Source organism: Patagioenas fasciata, chromosome 5 (assembly GCF_037038585.1).
Source record: "Patagioenas fasciata isolate bPatFas1 chromosome 5, bPatFas1.hap1, whole genome shotgun sequence".
NCBI lineage: Eukaryota > Metazoa > Chordata > Aves > Columbiformes > Columbidae > Patagioenas > Patagioenas fasciata.
Window position 1 is genome coordinate 56,380,633 of NC_092524.1, and position 24,494 is coordinate 56,405,126.

The following is a 24,494-nucleotide window of genomic DNA, read 5'->3' on the forward strand; positions in this document are numbered from 1 at the left end:
TTCACCATTTCTTAATACTTTTTAAGACGTTTTGAGAATGGTTGAGAGTTGCGTTTATTTTTTTGCATTTTTTCTGTATTTATAGTTCTTTAATTTTAGAATTCTTTGTGGAAATTACTAGGTGTATTTAGTAGATTACGGACTTGCCTACCGATACTGTCCTGATGGAGTTCACAAAGTGTATAAAGAAGATCCTAAAAGGTGTCATGATGGAACTATTGAGTATACCAGTATTGATGCACACAAGGGTGTGGGTAAGGCTGGAAAACTTGGTTCTTAAAAATAAGCATTTGTGCGTCCTTTTTATAAATAAAAAATACTTTATTTGCTTCACTGACTTTTGTAAACAACACGGTTTCTGAATCTATTTGTTTTCTTCTCTATGAACTCTACTGGCATTTTTCTGTTTTTCTAAATAACTTTTACTTTGGTATTACTGTATTTTAATGTTACTTTCTTAAATAGATTTCCTTGATTTGTAAAGATGGAGATGTTTGGTGTATTTTTTTAATTAACTAAACAGAAATGGAATAATGCTTATGAGATCTTGATAGAAAAACAGGCCGTTTTCAGGAGATAAATAATTTTCTGTTATCGGTGTAAACATTGTTCTTTCATATTTGGCAAAGATGCTTAATATTCTTTATCTTGTTTATAGCTTAATATTTAGAATATTTTTTTAACAAAACTTCATTTATGACTATAGTCACTGAACATCAAAAGGCAAGTAGTGAGAAAAGCTTGAAGATGAAAATGACAGGTCTGTGTCTGGTTAAACATTGAGGATTTGCAGTGAACACCAGTTTTATTTTCTTCATTCTTAAATTTTGTTTTATTAATATGAAAGTGTGTGCTGCAAAAAGATCACTTGTTGAAAATTATTATTTACTTCAGGATGAATGTTTGCACCTATGCTTAAACCTGAACATATGAACAAAGATGACTTGATTTGCCCATTAATACATCTAGTGTAGTCTGTGGTCAATGTACATGTGGGTTGGGTGTATTTTTTTTCCTCTTTTTTGGCAAGGCTTAAGGATCTGATCTATTACAGTTATCTGGTCAGTTTTCAGGCCACATAAAATATTTCAGCATTATGGAATATTTTTTTCTGGAGCTGGGGTTTCAGCACTATTACCTTTTTATAAAAGAAGGGAAGTAAAAATTGTTTTGAACAGACAGTCACTTCAATAATTTGCTCCATTTTTTTCCCTAATCTGAGTACTTGAAAAACATCCCAAATTGGGATAACTGCAGCATGTCATATCCTTGAGTAGAAGAAAGAAATTGCTAAAGGACATGAAAATTAAGATATCCTTCCAGATGTAGGAACAATATTTTTTTTTTTCTTTCCTTGCTTTCATGCTAAAATAAAGAAATAACAGGTACAGCAGTGTTACATTGTTAGCATTGGCTTTCTATTGTCTTGACACATTGTCTGATTTTAACTGTTGTTAAAATGTCCGTGCTTTATTATCTGCTCTTTTTTAAATATATGTGCCCATATATCTAGCACCATCAAGACGTGGTGATTTGGAGATCTTGGGTTATTGTATGATTCATTGGCTTAGTGGCCATCTACCATGGGAGGATAATTTGAAAGATCCAAATGTTGTCAGAGACTCAAAAATCAGGTGAGAAACTACTTGTTTTCTTTTTCTTTTAAAACTGAAAAGAAGAATTAAAGTATCTTAGTGTAGAAATGCTTTTTATTCTCAGTATGTTCCATTTTGGTGAGCAGGCTACTGTTTTATATACCCCGCAGTTTCCCTCTTCACGTCTCATGTATCCTTGGCTTGGAATTAAACTTTACTGGTACTGTTCTACTCTGTCTTGTTTTGCGTATATGAGGTGCTTAGTTATCCACCATGGTACTGTCACTTTAGAATACTGCCATAGTTAAGCCAAAAAGCGCTCTTGCCAGTATTAGTCCTGCTTCACAGAAAGAGAACTGAAGCATGGAGTATGAATAGCCTTTATAACACCATGCTTTGAAGTCAGTGGCAGAGGTGAAAGCTCAAGGTAGATTTTAAAGGTCTTTGAGCATCATTCCATCTACAGGGCTACTAATGTGGGATTTCTTAAATTTATTTTTTTTTGTCCCTCTCCCTCACTGTTACATTTCTTCATCTTTCCCTCAACCCTCTCCTGTTAGATATTTAATATGAAGAAAACTGCCCGACCACAGCAGTTTCCGTCTCATTAACAAGTATATGTTATCTGGTTTCCTTATCTCTACTTTTAACACTTCCGTGTCCATCAGTGTTAGCAAAGCTTCTTGCCCTTCCCCCAGTTATTATTTTGGCAGGAGATCTGCCCAGAAGAATGTCAGCTGGAGGAAGAGTCCTCTAGCAGGAAGAGGTGAGAGTGATGGTATGTGAAGGTTTAAAACCAACCAGTTCTTTTCCTTCAGTCTTCTTTTTGCTTGCTTTTATAAGAATCAAAAACTGTTGAAGGAAACTTGCCATATTTCAGCCTGTTTGGCATTTGTCAGATTCTCAAATGGACTGCCCTCCTAAAAATGGCTGTACCAAGTCATCCTAAAGGTTTATCTAGTGGTGTTTCCAGTCTCTGACAGCAGCCCAAGCTAGGTACTTAGGAAGTTTATCAGAACAAGATTCAAACTTCAAAAGAAACAATCGTTTTGAATAATTTTGTTTTTCAGATGTAGAGATAATATTTCAGTTTTGATGGACAAATGCTTTCCTGGGAAAAATAAACCAGGTAAGAGGAGCTATTTATAATACTTTGGGTTGTACTGTGTGGAAGCATTCGCTAATAATTTGCTTTACTATCCCATTTCTTTACAAAAAATAATAAAATCTGTCAATCTGGGTGCCATCACCGAATGTAGACAACTTTAGACAATGGGTAGAAGCACTGGAATTATTTACGTGGGTCATATTGAGTGCATACAAGGGAAGGCTGTGCTACTGTTTATTCAAATAAAAACAGATTAATTCAGTTGTTGCAAAAAGTGAGGAGTTGTCAGATGGTCAGCATATTTTTTCTTGAAAGGTGTATGTCAAGCATTGCACTCTAACCCATTGCTTCTTTGAGTCCTTCTTGTTTACTGAAGTTTATACATTTTATCAGTAACAACAAAGTGACATGAATTAGATTGTTGATTAGGGGAAGTTCAGACTCTTCCTTTTGGCTGCAGTTATGTGAACTGCAAACACTTGCTTCTGACTAATGACAGTATTAAGTATTTTCAAATATGAAATGTGTAAGTTGATTTTTCACAACTGAATTTTAGAGGTTCAAAGTCCAAAGTGATGCAAACTTGAAGAATAGACTGTTTCTGTTTGGTATTGGTGATTTGCCTTTTTTTTTCTTTTTAACCTGACTCTTTAGACTTTCTTGGGATCTTCAATAGTTATTTTCAGCTACTTCTGGTAATCGTAAGAGAACTTTCTCTGTCAAGTGTGACTTCTGTTTTTTCAGTGGTCAGATGTTTCATATATGTTTTTAATGTTTCAGTCTTGCACTGATAAAATTCTGAAATAACACTGAGTTTCCTCTTCCACATTTTAAAGTTTAGACATAAGTATCATGTAAACAACCATTCATTGGTGAAAATTTGCCTTTTACATTTTTTACGACTGACTGTTTTCTTCATTGCAAGGAATGCGTAAAAAACAGTGATGCTGTCATCACTGGGTAATGAAGCTTGGGATAATTTTTTTCTAAAATGTATTGTAGTAAAGTCATAATTATGAGTTTATAAATTACCATTTCAAAAAATGGCATAACTAGCGCATGCATAATTTCTGACTCTTGTGGTAAAAGTGAGTGATTAAAATGTTTTCAAATAGAAATTAATTGGAGGTACCATTTCTTTAGATGAAATAGCCAAATACATGGAAAGAGTGAAGCTGCTGAACTATGAAGAGAAACCCGTTTATCAGCATTTCCGAGAAATACTTCTGCAAGGTCTTAAGGCCATTGGGCAAAAAGATGATGGAGTACTTGACTTTGGCTTGTCAGAAAACGGAGACTTACCGACAGATCCCACACAAAAGGTTTTTACTCTGAACACTTATGTCAGCTTTTAATGCATATTTTTGAGCTAAGTAAGAGTTAAAGTGGTATTGGAAGTAGGTGTCATAACTGCATCCAGTAGGAAATAAGCAAATAGTGAAACATTTGATATTAAGTTCTACTCTTACACATCATTTCTCCAATTTAACTTCACTAATTGTTGTTAAAACTTAATACAGAATGATATTTATAGGTGTACTTTCATAATAGATTATATATTTGATAACAGAATGTGTATATGTAGTTGTAATGACATTTGAACAGATGAACATTCAGTTAATTTACTTACTTTCCTTAAATTGGTAAAACTCCAGATGGGTCAAAATACGTGTAAGGTAAAATAAGTCTAGGTTTTTTTTTCAGATTAGATTCCTTTCTGTGACTAGTTCAAAGCTTAGTTTTTAGTATGCATCTTAGTGCCAAGAATTTGATTCTGGAATTCACATATTGAATTCACTGTGGTCTAATATGTTATTTATGAGTCTTAACTGTAGTGGTAGGCATGGGGTATTTTATTTTCTGTATTTAAAAAACCTTAAACCCTGGATTTGAACTCTCATTTGAATAGAACTTTTTAAGCCTTAGGGAAATCATATGTTAAAACTGTTTATAATAACAATAAAAAATGATATAATAATGATCGAATAATTTAGGTTGGAAAAGACCTTTAAGACTGTTGAGTCCAACTGTATGGAACAATAAATATTATCCCATACTTCAGACTGAATTTATTACCTGTTTATTTGTATTTGTTAATAACAGGTGGTCAATTAATTGGTTCCTTTAACATGAACCAGGGAACTGAGAATTATAATACAGGCTAATACTACAAGAATTCTGCCTGCTTACTGACATGATCAACAGTGTGTTAAAGGTGGACATAAAGCACAAAAGAAAACAAGTTACAGGATTTTAAAGTCTTCTAAGGATGTAGCATATATGTACTATTTTTCTTACTTGTTTTTGCCCATTGAATAGTACTTTTGCTAAAATCGTACAGCCATGATCTTTACACTCAGCTCAGCAGAAAATATTAGTATAAAGATCTGTCTAAAAGGAGAGTTCTTCTGTTCCCGTGTGGATCAATGTGGCTTGAGACCTGTGTTTTTTGGAAAAAAAAAATTAAAATCTGTTTTTAATGGTTGGCTGGTTTCTTTGCTCCATGAGTTGGCCTGCTGCAGAGCCAACATCTGTGACCTATAATGTCCTTTTCCAGCAGAGATGGCTGGTGCACGTTTCCAATGGAATAAAACTTCAAAAATCTTAATTCTTTAGCTAATATCAGTAAAGACCATTCTCAAAGGGTGGGATGATACTTTTCCATAGGCTGTTACCTACTATCATCAACTAGGAGTTGGTTGTTTTACTTTGTGGGGGTTTCTTTTTTTGTTGTTTTTTTTCAGCTTTGAGGAAACCTAAGCATGACCAGCATATGTTCAAGCACTTATGTAAACCAGCAAGTGCTACTGGCCCATTTGAATAAAAGTTTTCAGCTGTCTCCTTCATATTACAATGGACTTCATGCTACCCATGACAGCTACTGCTAGAGTGTCCAGACAGAATAAGATTGTGTGCTTGAGATTAGGTTGACATACCTTTGCTTGATTTTGACCAAGTAACAGCACAGATGATTCTTCCTTTTATGTTGGATTTTCTAGGCCTTGTAACAGCTGAGGTGTAGGGTGGGGTTGAAGAATAGATTGTGTCAGTCCTCCTTCCAGGGATAGATTTTGTATTTAATACATTAATGGAAAGAGGGTCTTCAGCAGTGTGCTTCCCTTCCCAGAATATATGTTTGGGAACTCATGCTACTAGGGTTTTCTTGCAACGGAAGAGGCCCAGAGAACAGGAGGACAATTTGTTCTAGGTGAGAGTAACGGTGCGCTTTGATACACAGAGAAAGAAAGGAAGAACATAGAATGCTAACTAAATTTATATGTATTTTCAGCTGTGACAGGAAGCTCAATTTGATGATCCAGTGTTTTAAAGATAAGTTCCAGATTCCAAACTGTTAGAAACTGCTCTCCAAAAAGATAATTTACCATTGATCAGTAGCGTCTTGCCTCTGTCATCTTGCCAGTGTCTTCGAGCACGTGCTGAATTTCTTTTGGCATGTTTAATGTCTAGCGTAGAAAAGAAAAATGTGGTCTGGCATCCACACTTGAGAAGATGGTGACCTCTAATATAGAATATTTATGATATTTTGGCTGTACTGATCTTTTAATCAGCACAGACTTAAGGCACTCTTCAATTCCTTTGGGGCGATCTTCCATAATACTTTCTTAAAAAAATGTTATGAAATTATGCTGTTTCATAGCTAGGAGACAATATTTCTAGCTTTTGTGTAAATAAATTCTTAGAATGTAGCATTCTCCTGTGTTTTCGGCTTGTATAACTAATTGAGCCACAATGTGCATTAGATGTTGCATATAAACATAGTTGTTCTGCAATCTCAGTCATTCTCCAGTATTGTTATCTGGCTAAAACTCACAGATGTCTGCTAAATTAGAAGTTAACATTTTATTTTCTATATTGTGACTTCAGTTTCCCCAGATGTATAAGTAAATGAAACACAGTCCACAGTTCTGCTGGAGGTTTTGTTTTGTGTGGTGTCTGTGTGGGGTTTGTGGTGTGTGGTTTGTTTGTTTGTTTTTGTTTTGTTTTGTGTGTGTGTGTAGTGAATGCATGTTGGTTTGTGTATGTGGCATTTTATAATAGTTATAGCAAAACAAGAAGCTAACAGTACTGTCTGTCGAAGGAAGTATCTGGAGCTCTTGACTAAATTATTTAGGGCAAGGACCACATCTTTTGTTTAGTGCAGAAGAGTTGCTGGGAAATACTGGGAGTAAATTAAACTGGAAAAATATGGATCTTAGTGATTTGATGTTCAGCTTCTGATGTGCAGGTGTTGCTTGTGCCAGATGAATGCTGCCTGATTTTGATGGCTATGTAATTCACCTGCATCAAGATTAAGAAACCACTTCTTATTACATAAGCTTGGAAACAAGATAAATGTATTTTGCTTTTGTGTGGTGTGTATTGGATATCTGTTTTCCTGATGAGCATTTCAAATGTTTTCTAGTACAATTGGGAGGAATGCATTATCTCTCACATAAAAGCAGTACAGCACTGAAATAGTCCTCCTTAATTTTGGTCAGAATGAACAAAAGTGTCTGTGTTTATTCCTGCCTAATGCATCACAAATCTGCTGACATGCTAACCTTGGAGTCTTGGCTGGCGGTAATCAGGCCTGTGCACCGGCAGGAAAGATGTACCTAATGCACTCCATCAGTGTGGTTTGCATATGGAAGTTCTCACAGGGGAGCTGCCCTGTGCCAGCTGAGGGTTACCTGCCCACTGCAGTTATTGTATGTAATTATCGAACCAATCTGTTCAGCCCAGCAGGGTTGATGGTAATCATGAAGCAACACTTTGGAAAGGAAAGATGTAATGCACTCTCCCCTTCTCTCATGAGCCATGTGAAGTTGTAGCCACTTTTAAAGCTGTATTGGTAAAGCTCCAGTCTCATACAGTTTAAAAAAAACATATATATATAGGAAAAGGTAAACTCTCCCAGTGTTCATCAAAGCTATAATTTGTCTGATACAGATACAGGTCAACTCATCCTTTGCAAAAATCATGTGGCTTTAGGAGAATCTTTCCATAACTGCCTTAGGGATATTTTGTAATAGTAAGATTAATTGTAATATGCAGATAACAGTTTTACTCATTTAGCGGCTTTAAGATAGTGTGGCTTGAGTAGAGTTCAGCTTTATCAAGTATTTGTCTTTGGAACAGAACCCATAGTTGCCATTAGAAAAAATAATAATGTACTGTCAGTGGGTGTTAGCTACTTTTCAGCTGTGCAAAGAAAGCCTTGAGAAGCAAGGATCCAGATAAACTTGAATTTAATGAGGTGTAATTGCTTTTTAAAAGCAATTAACATCGACTTTGGGTAAAATGTTTTTCTGTGTTCTTTAAGATTTTTCAGATTGCTCCTCTTGTACCAGTTATTTAATGTAAATTAAAAACAAAAGTTTTGATCATAAAAAATTATGTTTTCATATGTTAAAATTTCAACTCCTAAAGTGATCTGCAGATAGGGGAACTGAAATTTAAATTGTATATTTACTAGTACTTCTGGTATTAATGTATGAATAAACTTTCTCTACAGCTGGAGACATTTTATAATGCTTAAAATTGGAGAATACCTTGTGAGGATGAGGTGTTCTCTAATTTGTGTTGTCTTTTATGCTCTTGACTTCAGTTGCCCCCCCTCCTTTTTTTTCTCCTTTCCAGAAGAAAAGAAAGGCAGCAGCTGTGACCAATGAGAGCACTGAAGCAGAAATGGAAGATGCAGGAAGTCCACAAAGGAAGAAACCTACTTCTTCTAGTGAGTCAAAAGATCATTGTCACAGTCCCATGTACTGGCCAAGGGCCAATCTCTCACCCAATCACTCCCTCCCCTCCCCGGTGGCACAGAAGGAGAAAATAGGTTGAGAAAACTCTTGGGTCAATACAAAGATGGGGAGATTGCTTACTCCTTACTGTTTTAGGAAAAACAGGCTCAACTTGGGGAAAATTAATTCATTGCCAATTAAAAGAAGTTTGGGTAGTAAAAAAGGCAGACATTAAACCAACATATTTCCTTCCTCGTATCTCAAGCTCAGCTTCCTCATTCTAGAATTCTTTGCATAGCCCTGAGTGCTGCTGGGGCAGGGAGAGGGCGTGTGTTGTGGTCAGTACACAGCATTTTCTCTCCGCTGCTTTTTCCGCCTCACATTTTTCCCCTGCTCCAGTGTGGGCTCCCTCTCTTGGGCTGCAGTCCTTCAGGAAAAAGTGCTCTGATTCCTTCAGGAAATATTAATCTGGTCCAGTGTGGACTCTCCCCTGAGTTGCAGGGGATATCTGATCCATCCTGGGTACTCCTTGAGCTCCAGTGAATATCTGCTCCAGTGCTGTGGAGCACCATCTCCTCCTCTGACCTTGGTGTTCCCTCAGCTGTTTTTCTCCTCCCCACACGACCAGCCCCTGCCTGTCCACTGTTTTTTCTCTCTCTCTTAAATGTTTTCACAGAGGTGCCACAAACAAGTTAGGCTCAACATTAGCCTACGGTGGGTTTGTCTGGATGGAATGGGCTGTTGGGCACAGGGCAGCATGTGGCCTCTTCCCACAGATGCCACCCCAATAGCTGTAACCCCAGCTTACCAAAACCCTGCCACATGGCCACATATACCCAATACAGCCATTTACCTTTAGCAATTCAAGTGCTTTTTGTCTTTCATTATTTCTTTTCAGATCAACTCTAATAAAATTGAAGTATTTAAACTTTATGTGTAAGAAAGGTCTACTCTCCAATTATATGCTGCCTAAAGCTGGTAAAAATGCTAGGTGATAAAAATTGGTAGTTGCACCCTGTTCTTTTGCTGTCGTTCATTTTCTCTCCTCCATTCTCATTTTTGTCCTTGTCCAATTCACTGTCAGAATATGCTGACTCCTCAGGACATCTTTATCACAGTGTGTTAAACCAGGGGCTAGCAGCAGCAGCAGCTTCCAAGAGTGAGTGTATTTAAAGTCGAGGAAAGGATCAGCTGTAAGGATAGGAAATGCTGAAGCTACTTTTCAGGTAATTCGGCATAGTTTCAGTGTCGCCTGGAAAAAATCATAGGCAGATAAAGCAGGATTATTTTAAGTCCAAGATCAGAAATCTTTAGTAGGTCTATATAGGATAAGCTCATAGCGAGTGTCCAGTCACACTGTTTTCTGGATCTAACCTCCTAGCTCCTTCATGTAGAGATGAACTGAATTCAAGTAATTGCAAAGATATTTTTACTACAGAGCTTTTGATTTGGACTTTTCAGTAAAAGACCAGATGTTGTCATGGTCAAGTAGTAATAAAGCATAGCACTGGAGTCTACCTCAAAACAAATCCACTTGTTTAAAAAATGTTTGATGAAGGAGTATGGCAGAATGGGAAATGTAGCATTTCAAAGACAGTAATGTTATTGGTAAGTTATAGATTTATCCTAGTGTATTTACTCAAACAGTATGGTACAAAGTATAATTAAGCTGATGTTATTGCAGAAGGTGACACTGCTCTGTTTATTTTCAGCTTTTTGCATGGTAGAATGTGATCATCAAAATCAATGATTATTTCTCTTACTTGAATGCCTTTTGAATTGTTGACTTCAGTTTATTATGAATTTTCCAGTCTGTCAGTGGCTGCAAAAGTGTTAATTAGAGTAGATTTTCTTTCGAGGAAATGCAACTATTTGTTATGATAATGATGTTTGCAGTTTTAGCATTTTAGATTTTATTTAAGACCTTATAACAAATTATTTAATGCAGCTGACTGTTTTCTGGTTGTGATTTGATACACATAGAACAGCATACACTTAATTTCATATTATATTTTATACTTATTTTTTTCCTGGCGTTGTAGGTTGACATTCTCAGAGATGAAAAAGAACTTGAAGAATTGTAATCTAAGTAGTAGCATCAGCTTTTTGTATATGCTAAGTTTATTCAGACTAAGTGAAGGTATTTGGGAAGCTGTATGTATTTTCAGCATCCAGTGGTAAAAATAAGCTTAAATTTAAACCTTCTCTTACCAGTTCAGTAGCGTTAAGGGTGAAATGGCTCTATTTTCACCTTTTTATACTACCCAATTTAATGAATACCGAGTGGGGGGAGTATATAAAATGATTTCAGGTGAAAAGTGATACATGTGCTTACTCATTTTGTTCTCTCCAAATTCGGAGTTAAAAACTTTGCCCCTTATTACATGATTCATAAATCGGTGTTGAAGGAAAGGGCAACTGTTTCATAATCTTATGATTTTTTTTTAATGCTTTTGAATAGATTGAAAATAGCTGATTATTATAGTAAAACATAAAACTCCGTTAAATCTGAAGAGTTTTATGTTTACCAGGGACTTGTTTCTCTGTTATGTGATTAGTCCTGTGACTAAAAAAAATCCTAAAGTTTATTGACCAGTAAAATGGATAATTTCTTGATACCTCTTAATTATAGAAATTGAGGTTTAGACATACGGAAACAATGTAAAAGTTTGTGAAATTCTATTTTATTGCTTTCTAAAAGGGAATAAATATGGCCAGACAGGTTACTCTTCAGGCGGTCAAAGAACATCTCACAAGTATTTGCTCTTAAAACGGTGGCAAGAAGAGCCACGCAGCCTCTTGCTGTTCAGCTCCTGAGCATTAACCACATCTGGCTGTGCAGTTTGTCTAATCCAGCTCAAAAGATTAGTCACCCCACAAGGATCCCAATCAGCCATGCAGCAGTTGAGTCCTCCAGGGTGCTCAGTGGCTACAGGGGCTCTGCCAGTAACCGAATCTGCTGGGGCTGGGGAGCCCCCAGGCTTGGGAGAGGAGGAAGAAAGAATGGGAATGAGAAACATGGGTGTCTTGAAATTCTTGCTTCTTCCGCCTGCTCCCCGGGTTGATCACAGTGTGGCCACTGCAGATGAGTTTAGCCAAGGCCATCTCTTTCAGTCATGTCAGCCATCAGTGTTTTTGGGGCTGGCAAACAAGAGGAGGGTGTTACATTCTCCTTTTTATAAACAGAATTTCAGAAAGTCCTCAAGAAACAAGCTGTGTTGTACTTCCAAAATAAAATGCATAAAATTTTGTGGAATTCTTAAATTGTTTTTTATGTAAATCAGCATTATATCAACCTCTTTTTTTTTTTCCTTCCCTCTGATAATTGGAACTCATATGCTTTCCTGAAAATTGGAATTTTAAGAGGTATCCTTTTTAAGGTAATATGGATGATGCTGAAGTATATTAGCGTATGTCTGTCCACCAGGCAAAATGCAATCAGAAGAGATTAATTGTATTTAAACAAAAAGGTTTTCTCACCCTCTGTTACAGCTCTGTTTTCAGTTATTAACTGCCTTCATGTATGATAATAAAATATCCAAGCTTATGAGTGATGATACTATTAAAGCAGAATACCAAATTTTGGCATACACTGTATGTATCCAACAACACTTATGCAGGGGTGTACTGTATAATATTAATAAGACTAATATGCTTGTTTTTAACCAGTTTGTATGGAATAGGCAGCTAATATAGGGAACTTTGAAAATGGCATAAATGATGGAAAAATAAGAGCTTAATGAAAATTTGTAAATAATCCTAACTTCAAAGTTACCAACAGAGGTAGAACTCTACCACTGGCAGTCTTCTTTAATGTTGGGGTTGATGAAGATTGGGTTATAGAAATATGTACATATATATATATTTTAGAATAGATTTTTTTTTTTTACACCAGCCTTTTTAGTTTCTATTGTGATTTTTTTTTTTAATAATTTTAGGTTTTATTAACTGGGACAGTATAGAGAGAAATACTCAAGTAAACATGACAATGAAAGTACAGTGTTTTTTTAATGGTCAGGACTGCCAGGGGTAGGAATTATGCATGTCTGTATTGCTGGATATGATCCAGTATGGTAAGGCCCTAAATGGGATCTTTGGTTACTCTTACAGTACAAATAAAGAACTTTGTGAACAGCTCTGACATAAAAAACAGTCATACTGGTTGATTGGTTAGAAGACATTCCTAAGTGGAGGTTTAATAGCATTTCTCAATTAATAGATACTTAGCTTTATGTTTATTTGCATTGCATGGCTTTGCATAAATCAGTATGTGGGTTGTTGTCTTAGAAATCTTTTTTTTTTCCTTATTCACACAAGATTTATTACTTTAAGTTGGATTAAATCTACTTTTAGGCTCATTTTTATATTTAGAGAATTATTGGTCTTGTCATCAAGCTTTAGGAGAAAACAAATCATACAGTTCTTCTGAGGTTGTTTATGGCGCCAATTTGTTTCTTGTCTTTCTACTTCACACTAAAACCCACATTATAGGTAGATTTCTTTACCTCTTGTTTTTAAACCCTAATATAAACATTTTCAGCAAAACCTGTACTGTACAATAGTTCTAATTGCCTGAATACATCTGTATTGGTAAGGTACTCCAGGAGTAAGTGGCTATCAGTCTTAAAACAGTGTATCCGTCTCTGTGACTCGTCACCAAAAGATCTGTCCCTTTCTGCACCATTCCTAGCCTACCGTTACCTGTCTTGGGGATGCTGCAAGTTAAATGTTCTAGTATGAGAGTTTTGTGATCTGGTTTTAGAAGTTGAAAGCATGTGCTGCTATGTTGTATCTAGAAGTTAACAGGAAGATTCGGGTTTTTGAGCAGAGAAACGCTGCCATGGGTTGTCAGAAATGTTGACAAACTTGCTTCTATATTCTGCATTAAGTATATTCAAACACAACATGAAGTAATCTGTCTTGTTTGAGGATCTTCGAAAGCTATTTAAATTGGAAAAGATGTGGTAGGAGGTGGTATTTAAGTATAAAGATCCTTAAATACTATGGGTAGGAAGGCTAAAATAAATTAGATATAAAACAAATATATCCTTGTGGTTCTTCCTGAATAATGGTTTTCTGTGACAATTTGCAAGTGCCAAATACACTAAGAAGCACCTTGAACATGTGCCACTTACACTAATAAAGAGTCAAAATTAATGTTCAAGATTTAAAGAATGAGAGTGTTCCCGTTTGCTCCTGCGTCTGCTTGGAACACAGTTTTCTACTTAGTCTTCCTTTATATTTTAAGATTGTTTTTCTGTACAATCTCTTCAGACCACTTCTAGCACTTAAATGTGTTTAAGTTTGAAATGTAAATACATTTAAGTTCCATGCTATGCTTCTTGGGACTTTCTTGTATTTGCTGCTAATAAAAAGTACTAAGTTAAAACAGAACAAAACACCTGAGGAAAATTTTCTGTGGGATAAGATTTTGTATAATGACTTTACATGTAGAACTAAATAGTTGAAGAGTAAAAGTGATGTCTGCTTTTTTGTTGTTTTTCTGTGACCTGAAGATGCATTGCAGCATGCTGAACAAGGAAGTGTTGCGATTCAAACTCGGGTATAAAATTTGCAAGTGAAAATTTTCTCTACAGGAAAGAAAAATTGTACTGCAGTGACTCCGATTTTTACAGGCAACTAAGCTTTTTCAAGATTGCAAGTAATATTCTTTGAATTAAACTTTGTTCCTCCTGCAAATTGCTGGGCTATTTTTAAACACATGCTGCATGTGACTGTTGGCTTACATGTGTATGTACAATTTTGTTTTGGAATGTCTTCAGTAGAACAATTTTTAGAAGTAAATCATCTTGAATTTCATGTGCAACAGTTTTACGTTAAAATTTTTAAAAGAACACTCATAGATTCAATGTTTTATTTAGGAAGTAAACAGGCATAAAGTAATCACATTATACGTTCTTGTACCCCAGTGTTTTTTCATATTATCATATGGAAATGTATTGATTTGTTGCAGGAAACAGAGGCCTTGGAAACACAGAATACCTTAACTCAAACCCTATCCCACAACTACCAACTTTATTCTTTCTCCTCTCCACTCTATATTCATATATTTCCTGATATACAAGTCCGTATTTTCATTCATCTCTCTGTTCTTTTTTCTGAATCATATTTCCAAATTTTTGTGGAGAAGAGAACTGCTGAGACAAGAGAACCTCTGTTATTTTATAGAAATGTTCACTTTTGGCCTTACCAGTAAGAGAAAGCTACAATTAAGTTCTATGTGTGTTTCTAAAACAGTGTATGTAAAAACAGAAAGCAAGATGAAAAGGGACATCATGAAGAGGTGATCTGCTCTATACACCAGCCTAAGGACAAGCTTATGGATCTACATCTGTGTTAATATTGATGTATACCAATATTTTCTATCAAAAGCTCTATGATTAGTTTTCTAAAGCATCCCTGCTCAACACCACTTGTAATACTTAACCATCCTTGCCACTAAAAAGACTTTGAGAAAGCAGAATATTTTCTTCTGATAATTTTGTACCTAATATGAACTTCCCTTAAGCTTTTTTGTTGTCCTATCCACTGTGGACATGAAAATTGCTCTCATTTCATGCGGCAACCTTTTGTACACTTGATGAGTACAAAAGGCTGCACCATCACATCTCTCTTCCTTTTTTTTTTTTTTCTACTTTCTTCAGATAAGCCAGTTCAATTCCTTTTTTTTATTTTGTTAGAGAGCTGGAAACCATGATCACCACTCCTGACTTTTTTTTTTTCTATTTTTCTCAGAACTTCCTTGAAGGATAGAGCCCAAAACTATACATGATACCGCTGAGTTTCTTCTGTAAAGTTGCTTTATAATACTGTTTGCACAGAGAGGATCAGATATCAGAGTCAACTTGTCTAATAATTCCTCTAGAGCCTGTGGGACTCTCTATGCCTCTGCTGAACTTTGTTCCAGTCTCAAAACAAGCTGTGCAGTGACACCATCTGGTTTATTTTTGCCTATATAATTCTTCCTCATTTAAATTGCTGTTTCAACCTAATTCAGTTTAATGTGCTTTATAAAAATCCTCTCCTTTGCTTGTAATAGCTTTGTTTGTGTCCTCATTTGGTGCTGCCCACACAGGACTTCTGTTTTCAGAAACAGAATTGACATTTCTCCCAGAAGAAAAGTGTGTGGAGACAGGGCAATATATGTTACCAGGCTAACTCATTTTGAAAATTCAGATGAGATTTCGGTACATGAAGGCCTTCAGTTTTGTAATAGCTGCAAACTTTGAAGCAGTCATTCCGAGCTTAACATAACCCAATCAAAGAGCTTAAGAGAATATTTCTGCTGTTTAAGTCTGAAATCATGAATAAAAAAAACCATGACAAGGATTGGTTTTGTTGTCTTTAAAGTAGAGATTTGCCATGATCATGGTTTGTTTAGAAAAGCCTTGAAAAGAAGTCATTAATGCAATAAAGATAAAGAAAAAATCCAAGCCAGGATAGCTCACTTCTCCTTTTTGGTATTCCAGCGTAGGCAACTAGACATGGTTAAGCTCTTACTGAATTAGGAATTAGTAAGCTTCAACTGCTTATATTGTCCATGACTACCAAGAAATATGATATTCCTGAGAAACGAACATGAAAATCTGATAACTCATCAGTTTTTTTCCCTATAAACAAACACCTGTAGTGTTTTCCTACCAAAGGTCATCATTTTTATATTGACAGTCTTTCTGACAATAGAACATAAATTTGATGTCTTTGCAGCATTTGATTATACGATCTAGGATTGAATGAGAATAAAAATCACAGTTACCTCAGTCAAAACAGATGAAGATTAATGAAAGGGGAAAAGATCAGGTTATTGGTATTTCTTGAAGAGAAAACTTCGGTCATTTTCTGCTTTCTGTGGCAATACAAAGATTCCAGGGAAAAATCTACATACCACTAAAACTACTCCATTTGAAAATGCATGAGACATGTCTGTTGCTAGAATTCACAATTATAGTAGCTAAAATATTTTGTGACTTGGAAAAGTACAAACTAATTCTTGAAGATAAACCAGAATTTAGCTGGGAGAAGGAATGATTTACATAGTTAAGTTACTACTTTAGTCTATGATACCTGCTTGTATAGCTTTTAGCTACCAATACTTGTAAAAGTACCAGAATAATTGATTTTTACATAGCATTTGCAAGGATGTGTTTTGCCAGAACAGATCTGGTGAAGCTGTGCTGCTCAATGAGAAACAGTTACCAGAGATGGCTTATGTATGTTTGTTTGTTGGTTGGGTTTTGTTGTTGTTGTTGTGTTTGGTTGGTTGGTTTTGTTTTATGTATTTTTTTTTCCTTAAAGATGTATGTTGAATGCAACAAGAGCTTTTGGACAAACAAGGAACAAGAATATTTTTTTCATTTTCCATTTCACTTTCAGGAATGGTTTATTTTGCTATTTTTCATTTCAAATCAACACTTTAAGAGTAAATTAAGTTATGTTAAATTGAACAAACACAGAAGCAAAACTGTTTGCAATAGCTTGTTGCTTTTCTTGATGTGCTTTTGGTTCAAAACTGTTTGCAATAGCTTGTTGCTTTTCTTGATGTGCTTTTGGTTTTGGGTAGATTCAAGACTATTTTGGTTTGTTTTGCATTGTTCTCTGCCTCTTTGCTTTCCCCTACATTTACTCATTGAGCTCCAACGATCAGTGACTCATACCACTCCAAGGCTGTTGTCTTATGCAAACAGCTTCTTCTTTCTCAAGGACTTCCATGAAACCCAATTTTACCTTTTTTTCTTTGTCAGTAATGCAGATGAAGAATTTGACAGGAACTGTAGAGTTATATGTAGTTTTACAAGCAAGAACTTAAACAGTTGGGCATACTGACTTCAAGGAGAAAGTCAGGATTTAAAAAAAAAAAAACCACAAAAAAGAAAATACCATGACTAGGAAATGAAAAACATTTAATTGTTACTGCATTTGTGAAAATGATAGTGATTTTTATTATATGTAATATTTTTTTTTCTCGAAGTGACTACAGCTGAATGTGATTCATGCATATGAGCTGTGGTGCTGTGTGATTTGTTGTTGTTCCCCCACCTTTCCTGCTAGTGGACAAGAAAGAATCAAAGTGCAGGGGGTTTTTTATTACTGCATGTAGTTACGGTCTCTTTGAATGGCCTGCCTGCCACGTTTGTTAAGAATCTTACTTAGATGGCACTGTTAGTTTCCTCTGTTAATAAAATGTTGCCAAATAATAGCTTGAAATCTGAGGTAAAGTTGCACTGATAGCTGAGCTGATTTAACAGCTTGATCCTGCTAAACAAAAATCTTCCTCTTTTCTACCTGTGTGTCTTCCACCTCCCCTTGTATAAGCTCCATTTGCATGCTCTAAGATGCTGCAATTCAGTAAACTATCAGAATACCAGACCAAAAGAAAGTTCTTTGCCAGGTTATAGAGCTGGATCAGCTCAGCACAAGGTCGAAAAAGCACCAAAAATAGCTTAATCCTGAAATTTAGCACATGAGGTGGAAGGAAGGGTTAGTGATTTGATGAGGATCTGATTCTTCATCTTTTGGAGAAGGTGAGCTATTAAATTGTCTTAACTGCATGTAATACTACTGTTTAAGAAGCTGAATTGTACAATGTGTTCTTCAGGAGAAAATCGGTGCCCAGAAATTGTGGTTAATTCTTCTGAGTCAATGTAATATGTGTGCCCTTCCTCCTAGTCAAAACTAAATGAATGATTTGATTTGATCTAGCCTCTTAAATGTCTACAAGTATTCTCTTGTGATCCATATCTGTTATTTTATTTTATAGAAAGTCTTTTTTTTGTTTGGATTGTAGATGCAGTAGCTACCAGAACCCGGAAGAGGACCTCACCAAAACCCAGGAAAGCAACAGGAACCAGAAAGAGAGTCCAGAAGTAAATAATAGATGGAGCAACAAATTAAGTTGCTCTTTGGGTGATCTCTGGGTTTTTTTCAGTTACTGTAGCACTGGAATCTCTTCCTTTCCTTTTAAAATGATGAATCCTGTAAAAACATGAACTGCTGTTTTGTACCTATTTTTGAAGAATAAATGTTTTATTAAAATATTTGCATAATTTATGCATACTTAAATAGTAATGCAAAATTTTGCCAACTTTGAAGTGAAGATGCATTTTTATTCTTTATATACATGAATTCATATCTTAAAGGCAAACTAAAAGAAAGTGCTTTTTTTCTGCTGTATAATATAGAAATAAAGCCTTATTTAGTTTCATTGGGGTACTCTACAAGGAACAGCAGTGTTGCATCCTATTCTGATTTTGAATAAAGTCTCATTGGAGGTCACTTAGATGTACACTGAGATGAGGTCTGAAATGATAGGGACATATTTTAAATATTTCTCAAGTGTTTGAATTGAAAACAGAACATAAGACAAAAACCATATTCTTGTTATAAAATGTGTTTAAACAATTATTTGGAGGATGTGTAGTGAATTTTAGTTATTTTTTGCGTAGTATTTCTGTTTGCATCACTTTTCCAATTATTCAGAGTTTATCTGTAAAGAAAGAGACCAAAATTTCAGACACAGGACCCAGGGCGAGGAAAAGAACCAACTGAAAAACAATGTACATTCTCAACCCCTTCCCGCCCCCACTCAGATTTTCTTTTTGAATGAGTGAAAAAGCTTGAAAAGTTGTAATTATGAAGAATAACTTTGTAAATGATCTAGTTCAAGTGAAAGCTTAACTTACATGTGCTTCTCATAACAAAATAATGGTTTACCTTTTATTAATTTTTGAGAAGCAGGAAATCTTTTAAAATCTTTCTTAAAAAGTAACTTCCTTGCTTGGCTTTGAGTCTTCAGAGATTTGAGTCAAAAATGCAATGCTTAATTTTGGTATGAAATACCACTTCATTTAGATACTGCAAAAATACATATAATTGGGGCACGAACATCATTTGTATCAGGGAGATGACTTTATGAAGTCTGGCAAACCAAAAGGAATCCGTATGAGCCAATGGGTGGTGTATTTGTGTGGATGTCCAGTGCTCTGCTTGCTTGCTTGCTTGTGTATCACCTGAGTAGCTACTCAGTGAAATAAATGTGTTGAAGTATAAAATGCTGAATGAAAGATGAGGTTATGTTTGGAAAACAAGTGAATCTGTTCTTTTGAAATAAAACTGGAATAACATACTTAAAAGGTCTAGTGTTTTCTTAATTCTGTTCTGACTGCTATTATATATAGATTCATTTTCCTGGGTATTAGCTGACAACTTCAAGCAGAGCATTCTCTTTGTTTCAGATGTAAAAATAGGACTGCTAAAGCCTCTCTCATATTTAAAACTCCTCAAATAAAACTATCATTTTAATGACTTCATTTAATCATTTTGTTCAAAAAGTATGTTACACTATTCTGAAGAACTGTTGTCAGAAAGGCATATTGTATTCTCTTGCTTGTGTTGCATACTCAAAGTTAACGTCATTCTTTTGTAGTTTAGTGGATTGGCGTTTTATTTTTTTTAGTAACTTTAGTAACTTCCTTTCTCTACTTTCCAAGTTTTCAAGGAGCATGTTTTCTTTTGACACTATCAAAGCCAAATGCACCAAACACAGACATTTCCATAGTGTTTTGAGGTACAGATTTCATAAGCCAACCCTATATCTTTACACCCCCAAAATGTCCTGGAAAAGAGTTTGTACTGGCAAGTGTTCTGTGAAGGGAAAGGTGCTTTCCATTCTAGGCAAATGTTGTTTACAGGACTTGTCTCTGCTCACGAGAGACTGTGCAAAACTGCAGTCTGCGCAGGCAAGAACATCTCTGGCTCACTGGAAGCTGCAGGGACGTTTGGATGTGGGACGATCAGGATGAGCCGAATAGAAGGCTGCGATAATACCTGCACTACTACCCTGTGTGTCGCATACAGTATGTGCTTGTACACGTGTGTTTTAGCTGTTTCGCAGAACAGCGATGGGGAAATACACCACTTTATACGAGGTGGAGAGTGTAGCAGGTTTTTGTTGACATCCGTATTTGAAAGTAAAGCCCCTAACACAAAAGCAGCAAGCTGCCTTTAGACTGCATTTACTGCTCTTGATGATTCCAGTTGTGTGTAAATATTAGAAAACAGCAGGGTCCTGCATTCCAAGAATCACTTGAGCAGTGCCATGAAGACAAGTGTCCTTACTGGTATTGTAGTCACACTCCCAAGCTCTCCTGCTGTTTCTAATCTGTGCGCACAGCCGTGAAAAAAACTGGACTGACATTTACAGGCACAGCAGGGAGACACTTGAGTAGGGAATGTTAAAGACTCCGCTACCTATGTTTCAAAGTGGCCACCATACATGATAAATCTTCACAGGAGAACTAGTCGGCACTTCAGCTAATGGTGTAATGAGGATATTGATAATGAAGCACAGAATGCTGCTTTTAGTGCTTGAACATTTTGTGGACAGATTGTTTGTATTTTTTCCCTAATCTATCTGGAGAGAGAATCAAATTCAGGATGGGTATAAGGTATTTTTTAGGTGGTGCTGGTTAAATAATTTTTTACAGGAATATTTCCCAATAAGTTAATATGAAATAATAATGTAATTCCTGATAACTGTTGCAGCTAGCATTAAGAAGGGGGTCAGTTGCTTTCCTGAGTAGTTTGATAGACTCTACTCACTGCTTTGTCCCAGTGAGCTGCCAGATTTGGGATGCCATAATACCAGTAATGCAATTAGGTTTTCTGCGCGTTGTCTGGTTGACTTCTCAGTTAAGAGTTTCTTTCCCTTTGGGAATAAGACTAGACAGACTGTCATTTGCTATTACTAATTCTGCTTAGCATTATCACTGGAGCTTTTTTGTAATTAGCTATCTTAGTTAGCTCTTAAATTTTAATAGCCAATTGAAGCTACATTTTAGCCAAGTTCCATATCTAAATTGCATTCAGTCCATTAACAAAGTTGGTTAAAAGGCTATTAAAACAAAAGCCAATATATGGTGGTTAGCACTTACATGTTTGTGGCGGCAGCGGTATCAGCCTCCCATGAATAGTCTCAAGAAATGGCACTTCCTTCTAGCAAAGGAAGTGCACAAACAATGGCCAAAGTTTGTTTGGGGAACAAAGGCTGATTATACAGAACACTTGTAGGAAAAAAAAAGATGAAACTGAAGTTTGTCTTTTCTGGTAGAAGGTGGGAGAGATGGGGAGGGAGATGCAGAAGGGGGCAATTAATGGTTCTGCTCAGATTTGACAGGTTCTGGAAAAGCCAAATAAACAAAGTGATGTTTTTCTCCATTTCAGCTGATCAAAATTATTAGCAAAACCATCTGAAGCACCTTCTGGTGGAATTGTCATCTTGCTGAGTTTAGTTTGTGAAACATCCTGCCAGACATTAAAAAACTGTAAGCATGCCAGCACATAGGCTCAGAGCACCGCTTCTCTAATTGATAGACCCTATAATTTTCTTTTTTTTACTGAAGACTATGGCTGGATACCTCAGCCTTCTGAGTAATTTAGCGTAGCATCAGTCTGAATTTTTTATCCCTGGGAGCACTTGTTTAAATTAGATTTTTCTCCTCTTTTCTTTCTTAAGGTGTAGACAGGAGATTAACGGCGTTTGGATCATCCTGTGACAAATAATGTCTTTCTCAGAATTTTCTGCTTCTTAAAAAAAGATATCTTTACTATTGTGAAGATGTCAGATAGTAATACTGCTGTAGTTTTAATAGTCTACCAGTTGCTGATGGGTTGTTTCAAGGGTGGTTTGCAGTGCCCCGTATGGGTGATGGTAGAAATGTGTCAGCTTCATTGTAGATGTGAGGCAAACCCAAGGTTATGCCTGAACAAGCAATTCATACATATATAATATGCTTTTACCATCATATATAAAGGGACATCTAAATTAGAGTTTCCATAGTGCGCCAGTTCCATTGTTAAACAAGATACAGAGCTGGTGCTTATTGAACATGAGTTGGATCCTGTTGTTTGTAGCTGAACAGCAACATCAAACCGATTGGAAAAGCTCCGTGGCACTAAGTGCCAATTCCTTCACCTCCCATGCTGGGTTGTGAGCACTGGGCTTTTTGCTATGATGCAGTACTCAAAGGGAGAATGAGTATGCTTTATCTGTCTGAGGACAGATGCCCTCTCTCAAAGGCAGGGAGAAAGCAGGTGTGGTGGGACCAACTTCTCTGGAACTTGGAAATTCCTGGAGTCCTAGTTGGGATCTTACTGCAGCTTTATGCAAATGCATGCTAGCTTGCGTGCATTTTAGTTTTCTTCCCTGATGTTTTCAACGTTGAGCAGCTGAAGATTTAGAAAGTTGATTCCATTAATTCTTTGCTTCATTTTGGACCTTCTTTGTCTCTGTGTGTGATACCTCTATAGCAACAGTTTTTTTGTTTGTTTCTTTGTTTTTCCTTTTCTCCCAAAGGGACATAGAGAAAAGGGAACATAATTTTCCTGCGAACTGAGTTTTGCCTGAATGCAGAGTAAGCCAGACAGCTCATAAAAATGCAACAGCTCTAACTGGATGCTACCGACTAGTTTTCTCTACACTGACGTGCCATGTTTTTAAAGATGAAGTCACCAGCGGTATTGCACTTGAACTTCTTTCTCATGGTCTGTGGTTTATCTTACCCCGACCAAAATCTATGTCCTTTCAGGCTGGAGCATATCTTGCCTTTGTAGGCTTCCACGCCAGGTTTTAAACATGGCTTTTAACTCCCTTGCATTCAGGTCTACTGCATAAAAATACCTGACGCATTTTCAAATGGACCTCAAGTTCCACATCTGCCTGAGATACTGACAAGTGAATCCTGACAGCTTTTTTTTTTTTTCACCGTTGTGAATGCTGCAACAAGCCGAAACTGAGGCTTTGCCTTTTCTCATGGATACCCCAAAGGGTAAAAGAGTTGTGGAGGAACTGTCATTTGGTGGGACAAAGATTGCCTCCCGTATTTCTATTCCTGTCTTGGGAGGTCAGCTTTCCAACCCTGCAGACCTTGGCTGCTGTGATGGGTTTTTCCTAAGTATACTCAAAAGACAAGTGATGAGAACACAATGAGGCAGCTGTGAAGTACAGTAGAAGTAAAAAGAAAATATACATTTTTATGAACTTTCCTGAACTAATTCCTTTTGCCAGACCACTCCAGACATGAAGAAGCTGGCACAGTGGTAATCTGCATCTGTAGCTTCTGAGAGAAGAAAAACGCTTCCTTGGCAAACAGAGCAAGAAATCTATAAAATTAAGGATTAATATGTTCATTTATGCAGAAGCAGTGAGAACACAATAACATGAAATACAACCAAGGAGGATGCATTTAGAAGACAAAAGAGCCCTGGAAGGGAAGGTACTTAGCTTTGTTCAGAATGCAAACTATAACACGCAGTTCTGGGAATTGGTGAATTGCACAGCTGAATGTTAAAAGAAATTACTTCATTCCACAAGAAATACACGATCTGTGCCTTGAAAATCTGAAGGTACTTTCCTTTTCCTTTCTGCCAGGAGAGGGGTGGAACACTGGATCTACTTGAAAGTAAGTAACCCTCCAGCTAATTTTGTCTATCTGCTGCTAAACCTGAACAAAAATAGTTTTACTAATAAACTGAATTCCTTTCTGAAAACAGATATATCTAAAAAAAATAAAAGGGCCTTTATTCTTCCGTTCTCACTAACCTCTTATTACGGAGCTCTTTCCTTTGAAATGGTGCGGGTGGATCTGTGCTAGCAAATCTGCAGTCTCTGACTCACTTCTAATAATGCTTGGTGATAGCCTAGCGGAAGGTATACAGTAAACACCACCATATTTAGAAGACAATATGGTGCTGAAAATATCTGGACATGGTCTAACAATTAGTTCCTTCTGTCACTGACAGAGCTGATCATCAGTAATTTGTAGGCGCTGCGGTTTTTTTGTTTGTTTGGTTGGTTTTTTTTAGCCAGTGTTGTCAAACCTGGAAGGACATGGAATTCAAAACTCACCTCTCTCCAGACCAGGTGTTGCTTGATAGACCTCTTCAGAGACTGGCGAAATATTTTTCCCCTGTTATCTTCATACATTAGCTGGCTCCATGTGCGGCAATGAGTTGTCTCACTGATTGCTTGTTTCC

General features: G+C 36.4%; 1 protein-coding gene across 6 annotated transcripts in view; it reads left to right on the plus strand.

The window, feature by feature from the left end:
* VRK1 (VRK serine/threonine kinase 1) overlaps window positions 1–19,594 on the plus strand; it is a 34,138-nt gene extending 14,544 nt beyond the window's left edge. For 5 of the 6 annotated variants that reach the window (XM_071809628.1, XM_071809629.1, XM_071809627.1 and 2 more), the window contains exons 8-13: window positions 122–254; window positions 1,514–1,634; window positions 2,666–2,724; window positions 3,847–4,025; window positions 8,344–8,437; window positions 18,250–19,594. In XM_071809628.1, the coding sequence (XP_071665729.1) occupies window positions 122–254; window positions 1,514–1,634; window positions 2,666–2,724; window positions 3,847–4,025; window positions 8,344–8,437; window positions 18,250–18,332 (669 nt within the window). In that variant the 3' untranslated portion in view covers window positions 18,333–19,594. The remainder of the gene's footprint in view (window positions 1–121; window positions 255–1,513; window positions 1,635–2,665; window positions 2,725–3,846; window positions 4,026–8,343; window positions 8,438–18,249) is intronic. The other variant, XM_071809626.1, reaches the window with a different exon arrangement.
* Window positions 19,595–24,494: the final 4,900 nt, after the last annotated feature.